This window comes from Camelina sativa, chromosome 15, assembly GCF_000633955.1.
Source record: "Camelina sativa cultivar DH55 chromosome 15, Cs, whole genome shotgun sequence".
Lineage (NCBI taxonomy): Eukaryota > Viridiplantae > Streptophyta > Magnoliopsida > Brassicales > Brassicaceae > Camelina > Camelina sativa.
The window spans coordinates 23549495-23556877 of record NC_025699.1 but is presented as its reverse complement, the minus strand read 5'-3'; the positions used below and the strand labels follow the sequence as shown (position 1 = coordinate 23556877).

At 38.5% G+C, this 7383-nt stretch overlaps 1 protein-coding gene across 1 annotated transcript; it reads left to right on the top strand.

Moving 5' to 3' along the window:
- On the top strand, positions 6004–7383 carry LOC104747370 (protein IRX15-LIKE-like). The gene has a single exon (XM_010468998.2). The coding sequence runs from the start codon at positions 6178–6180 to the stop codon at positions 7174–7176; it is 999 nt and encodes a 332-aa protein (XP_010467300.1). The 5' UTR covers positions 6004–6177; the 3' UTR covers positions 7177–7383.

Below are 7383 nucleotides of genomic sequence, written 5' to 3'. Positions count from 1 at the left end.
TCTCCCCGGTGATGTTACTTCTGCTGCACCTGCTAAGTTCAAGATTGAACCGAATGAGCTTTTGTCATCTCAGACTCCACTCACACTTCTGTCAGACATTCGCCATTTGCATGACTTCACCAAACTCATGATGGAGCATCTAGCAGGTAAGCCTCTCTCCTCACTTACTCTATCTGATCTTTATCACTAGTTTTTATATGAGTCTGTGCACTCAAGCAGGGGGAGATTACCTTGATATCGTTTACTCTAAGGGTAAGGGTGACCCAAAAGATGAGGAAGACGGTGATGAGACCGAGAGTGGCTGAAGAAGTTAGTGTATGCTCGTATGTAGGGGGAGTAGGACTTATTGGTTGTTTTTAGTCTGAAACTCTCTAACGGTTATGTATTGCATCTATGACTGCAGAACTCTTCTCCTTTTGTTTCTACTCAGTTATGTATTGAACCTTTTGCTGCACTGAAGTATTTGAGTAATCTTTATGGTACTTGGTTTAGTTTCCCTCTTGTCTTTTGGTCTGCATCACTAACTTGTTACAGGAAGCTTGAGGCACACACTGAGATAAAAAGGGGGAGATTGAAGAAACATAGTATCTGTATGAGCTACAAGTTGTCGCGGAATGTACCTGAAGGACTTCAGACGAAGCGGGAAAGTGTCAAGTTGTCTTTGTCAGCACAACACCTTGAAGACAGTGCGGCGCATCGAGTGTGGAGATGTTGAGCATGGCGAAAAAGGTGTCAGGCTAAAAGGTGTTCGTTGGAAGCTACAAGTGGCTTGTTGAAGTCAACATAATGATGAGGTTTCTCCTATGACTCGTTGGATAAAGAGAGGTTCTTGAAGGACATGGAGCATAGGAGGATTTGCTGGATAAAGAAGAGTATGGTGAAGATTGTTGCTGCCTATAAAAGAGAAGCAAACACATCCTTGTTCTGTTAGCACTTTCATAGAGAGAAAACTGTGAGTGTAGATTTAAGCAAGAGAAATCATATTGCTTGAGGGTTTCATCGGTGAGTGAATTAGAGAGTGAGCATAGCTGTTGTTGTGTAGGTAAGGTTGGATATATTAGGATTGATTCAGTGGTAAACCAGTTGTTGTGGTGTTGCATAAAACTGATCAAACAAGCTTGTAAGATAGTTGTTTGAGAAATTCTTAATAAAGCTCAGTTTACTGATTTCTTGGTGTTCTTGTATTAGTATTCAAGGTTCTAGTTATTTCATAGGAGTGGATAACTTTGTTGATGAACATCCTCCTAGACCACTATGACCGCTATCTCCGCATTATTTTACACCACTCGCATGTCTAATCTCCAAAAATGGTAATGTCCGTTCTTGGGATTTCAAAAAATATCCTCAATTTTCCCGCAAGCAGAGCATGAGCTAATCCAAAACATCTATCTTTCTCAAGTTGAAAAACAAGATAAACTTATTTGGAACTACACTCGATCCGGTGACTACTCCGTAATATTTGGATACTGGTTTGTAACACACTATCCATTTGACCCCGGCGTGGTACCTGATATACCCCATGGCTCGGTGGAACTCAAGAATAAGATCTGGAAACTGCGATCCTACGAAAGATTAAAAACACTTCTTCTAGCGTATTGTCTCAAGAGCTTTACCGACAACAACTAGGCTACGAACTAGGGGTATGAATATTGATTCTATTTGTCCAAGATGTCACCAAATAGATGAAACAATCCAACCTGCTCTATTTTCATGTCCTTTCGCTCAAATGGCATGGAGATTATCAAACACACCTCTATTAAATCTAAACCAACTACCATCAACTGCAGAGGAGACCATCTCTCAAATTATAACCCTCTCATCACAAACCACTAACACTTTCGAATCCCTCTTACCTTTTTGTTTATTATGGCGTGTTTGGAAGGCTATAAATAATCTGGTTTTCAATAATTTCCGTGAAAGTGCAACAAAAATAGTTTTAATGAAGTCTAACACAAAAGAATGGATCACTACATTGAGACCTCCGGAGCCAATTCTGAATGTCCTCACCAACGTGAATAATAACTCTTGGTCAACTCCAATACATCCGTCTCTGAAGTGTAACTTTGATGCAGGTTATGACAATCATACTCAACAAGCAACATGCGGCTGGATTTTTAGAAACCATCAAGGTGACCCACTTGTGTGGAGAGCGTCTAGACTAAAGTATGCAGGATCTCCATTAGAAGCTGAAACAAAAGGACTCTTGGTAGCAATTCAACAGGTTTGGATTAGAGGATACACATCTATTATATTTTAAAGTGACTGTAAAATTTTAATCAAAATGGTTAATGGTCAATACTTGAACGCCTTTTTAACAAATCTTCTACAAGATATAAGGCTTTGGACATCAAAATTACACCATTCTACTTTTACCTTTACAAAGAGAGAATATAATAGAGTGGCACATGCTTTAGCTAAATTTGGTTGTATTGACAAACTGTATTATGCTGATTTTATATTAAAGCCTATTTGGCTCCTCGATACTCTTTGTAATGATTTTACCTAAGTCAATATATTTCATTTGTGAAAAAAAAGTCAAAATCAGTTAACATTAAATTAAAAGATATTTTGTACTGAAGAGATATTTACCTATATTTTGTTTTTGTTTTCGTTTTCTTCAAACAAAATTTAAAGTCATTCAAATACATACCAAGGATTATAGTTGTTGTTTTGATAAAACATAAAAGTAATCAATTCATGAAAGTCTATGGAAAACAAGGAATATAGATAAAAAAAATATTTCTTTATTGATTGAGATTGTTATTAACAAATAGAAAAACTAAGACACATCTAATCAACTATAAACTTTAATTGTATTTTTGAGTCGGTTGTTGTAGTCTCAAAGATTTCGTTAAGCCACATGTTTCCTTACCTTTCCCTCTGTGACAACTCGTCCCGTTGAGCCCACTAGCCCACTGCTAGCTTGCTCCCATAGGCCCGAAGCTCAGATCAATTGGTGGCAACTTGTCTGTGGGAAGGTTGTTAAAGGGTGATGGACCAGGGTTCGAGGAACGCTTGGCGCACCAATAACCTACTGTAGATTTGGATGAATAGTTCCATTTGCCCAGTGAGGGGTTAGGATCGATGCCCTGCAGGGCCAGCTTCGGGCCTATGGGGGCAAGCTAGCGGTGGGCTAGTGGGGTCAATGGGACGGGTTGTCACACCTCCAAATGCATATGAAATCTATATTGAAACAAATGCGGCATGGAAAGAAGATTCGCGAAACATGAATTTAGCTACCTTGAACCACTGTAACGGTCTTTCTTCTAATATCTAGGTTTTTTCTCGGTCATCCATCAACTTCTGATGGAAGGGAAGGAGCCTAAATTGACCCCTTTCTTCTTTTCTTTTTTCTTAGAAAAAAACATTACACAGAGATTAGACTTTCTAATAAGACTAAGCAGCCACCGAATGTTCTGATGGCACCCCTGGCTGATTTTGGTTAGGAGAAGAGCTTCAAGGTAGAACATATGAACGTAGATCACATAATAATGTGTCGATCTCATCAACTTACCAACCAAGGCATATGCATACGAAAATGGTGCACCATCTGCAATCGCCATATACCTGACCTAGCCTGTGTAATCTAAAAAGAAGCGCTAGCCATCCTAGACAGACATCAAGTAAGCCATGTGNCATGTCCTTTCGCTCAAATGGCATGGAGATTATCAAACACACCTCTATTAAATCTAAACCAACTACCATCAACTGCAGAGGAGACCATCTCTCAAATTATAACCCTCTCATCACAAACCACTAACACTTTCGAATCCCTCTTACCTTTTTGTTTATTATGGCGTGTTTGGAAGGCTATAAATAATCTGGTTTTCAATAATTTCCGTGAAAGTGCAACAAAAATAGTTTTAATGAAGTCTAACACAAAAGAATGGATCACTACATTGAGACCTCCGGAGCCAATTCTGAATGTCCTCACCAACGTGAATAATAACTCTTGGTCAACTCCAATACATCCGTCTCTGAAGTGTAACTTTGATGCAGGTTATGACAATCATACTCAACAAGCAACATGCGGCTGGATTTTTAGAAACCATCAAGGTGACCCACTTGTGTGGAGAGCGTCTAGACTAAAGTATGCAGGATCTCCATTAGAAGCTGAAACAAAAGGACTCTTGGTAGCAATTCAACAGGTTTGGATTAGAGGATACACATCTATTATATTTTAAAGTGACTGTAAAATTTTAATCAAAATGGTTAATGGTCAATACTTGAACGCCTTTTTAACAAATCTTCTACAAGATATAAGGCTTTGGACATCAAAATTACACCATTCTACTTTTACCTTTACAAAGAGAGAATATAATAGAGTGGCACATGCTTTAGCTAAATTTGGTTGTATTGACAAACTGTATTATGCTGATTTTATATTAAAGCCTATTTGGCTCCTCGATACTCTTTGTAATGATTTTACCTAAGTCAATATATTTCATTTGTGAAAAAAAAGTCAAAATCAGTTAACATTAAATTAAAAGATATTTTGTACTGAAGAGATATTTACCTATATTTTGTTTTTGTTTTCGTTTTCTTCAAACAAAATTTAAAGTCATTCAAATACATACCAAGGATTATAGTTGTTGTTTTGATAAAACATAAAAGTAATCAATTCATGAAAGTCTATGGAAAACAAGGAATATAGATAAAAAAAATATTTCTTTATTGATTGAGATTGTTATTAACAAATAGAAAAACTAAGACACATCTAATCAACTATAAACTTTAATTGTATTTTTGAGTCGGTTGTTGTAGTCTCAAAGATTTCGTTAAGCCACATGTTTCCTTACCTTTCCCTCTGTGACAACTCGTCCCGTTGAGCCCACTAGCCCACTGCTAGCTTGCTCCCATAGGCCCGAAGCTCAGATCAATTGGTGGCAACTTGTCTGTGGGAAGGTTGTTAAAGGGTGATGGACCAGGGTTCGAGGAACGCTTGGCGCACCAATAACCTACTGTAGATTTGGATGAATAGTTCCATTTGCCCAGTGAGGGGTTAGGATCGATGCCCTGCAGGGCCAGCTTCGGGCCTATGGGGGCAAGCTAGCGGTGGGCTAGTGGGGTCAATGGGACGGGTTGTCACACCTCCAAATGCATATGAAATCTATATTGAAACAAATGCGGCATGGAAAGAAGATTCGCGAAACATGAATTTAGCTACCTTGAACCACTGTAACGGTCTTTCTTCTAATATCTAGGTTTTTTCTCGGTCATCCATCAACTTCTGATGGAAGGGAAGGAGCCTAAATTGACCCCTTTCTTCTTTTCTTTTTTCTTAGAAAAAAACATTACACAGAGATTAGACTTTCTAATAAGACTAAGCAGCCACCGAATGTTCTGATGGCACCCCTGGCTGATTTTGGTTAGGAGAAGAGCTTCAAGGTAGAACATATGAACGTAGATCACATAATAATGTGTCGATCTCATCAACTTACCAACCAAGGCATATGCATACGAAAATGGTGCACCATCTGCAATCGCCATATACCTGACCTAGCCTGTGTAATCTAAAAAGAAGCGCTAGCCATCCTAGACAGACATCAAGTAAGCCATGTGACCCATGTCTAGAGGCTACTCATCAGCTCACATTAAATCGGATTCTAAAATTCTCATTAACCTCCTATACTTAAAAAGAAGATTAACAAACGAATTGGTTTGCTCCATGATATCTGATCTCTAATTTCGGAACTGGTAGCTTTTTCCTTCCTATGACGAATGTATTAGCTTCTTTTTTTTTTTTTAACAAAGACTAATATATTTAGCTAACAATGCTTTATCGTCACTTTCACTTGTTGTTTTCTCTTCTAATGGAGTTCAAATCTTTAATTTTAGTTATGAACGAATGGAAAGTTTTATAATCTGACAAAAAATAAATACAACAACCCAATTCAAATTTAGTTTTGTAATTAAATTTGAAGATTTGATATAAATAAACCAAAAGAATGAAGTGGAACCTTTTGCAATTACTATGTAAGCTGACAACAACATGCGTTTCAAAGTTTTCAAACCCACCTTGTTCTTGATCCATAACCGGAATAAACCCAAGAAAAACAAAAACAACACATCTCCATCTCTAAAACTGTCACGGTTTATATACAAGCCTACTTAAAGAGACAAAACACACGTTTCGACTTTCATTATTTCTATTTTTTGTTTTATCGAAAAAAAAAAATGAAGAGCAACAACACAAACACTAATCTAATTCTCTTCCACCACCACTCTCCACTAACTTCAAAGTCAGCCTCCGCCGTCGCCGCCGCGAATCACCACCGTCTCTTATTCATCTTCTTCCTCTCTTTCTTCACTCTCCTCTTCTCTTTCTCTCTCTTTTCCTCCTCAATCCACTCCACCACAACCTCTCACTCTCTCTCCTCATCTCCCTTTTCCTCACTCCCACCACCAGTAACCGCCGCGCTCCTCCACTACACTTCCTCATCACCACCAAACACATCAATGTCTTTCCTTGAACTCTCCACCATCTCCAACATCATTCACTCTCATGGCCCTTCTTGTAACCTCTTAGTCTTCGGTCTAACCCACGAGTCTCTTCTCTGGAGATCTATAAATTTCCAAGGCCGTACTGTCTTCGTTGATGAGAGTCCTTACTCTGTTTCTAAGTTCGAACAGAGTAACCCTGGAGTTGAAGCTTACGATGTTGTTTACTCAACTAAAGTCTCTCAAGCTTCGAAGCTTCTTGGTTATTATAGAACCCGACCCGAGTGTAGACCGGTTCAGAATCTTTTGTTCTCAGATTGTAAATTGGGTATTAATGATTTACCTAATTTTGTTTATGAGATTGATTGGGATGTGATTTTGATTGATGGGCCTCGTGGGTATGCGTCTGATTCTCCGGGAAGGATGGCTCCGATCTTTACTTCGGCGGTTTTAGCCAAAAGTAAAGATTTTGGGAAGGAGAAGAAGAAGAAGACGAAGAAGACTGATGTGTTTGTGCATGAATTTGGGAGAAATATTGAGAGAGTTTACAGTGAGGAGTTTCTATGTGAAGAGAATCTGAGTGAAGTCGTCGGAGATTTAGGACATTTTGTTGTGGCGGCGGAGGAGGAGGAAAGGGCGGGTTTTGGTAATGGGTTTTGTCGGAACTCGACGAAATTGTCGGAGACTTTTACGGCGGTGAGTGGTGGCGATGAGGTTGGTGTTGATGATGAGTGAAAGTGGTGGGTTTGGTTTTTTTTTTTTACTTTTGGTGGCTCTTTTGTAATTAAATTTAGCTTTTGATGTCTTTTATTTTATTTTTGGTTTTGTTTAGTCTTTTCATTTGTTTTTTTGAAATTCGCAGAACGGTTACAGTTGAAAACTAAGATGTAACCAAAATTCCAAAAACAAAAAGCACAAATGTCACTCTACTGATGAAATACA

Bases quoted from the DNA above. Each gene is read 5' to 3' on its own strand.
- LOC104747370 (XM_010468998.2), top strand. From the start codon at position 6,178: ATGAAGAGCAACAACACAAACACTAATCTAATTCTCTTCCACCACCAC.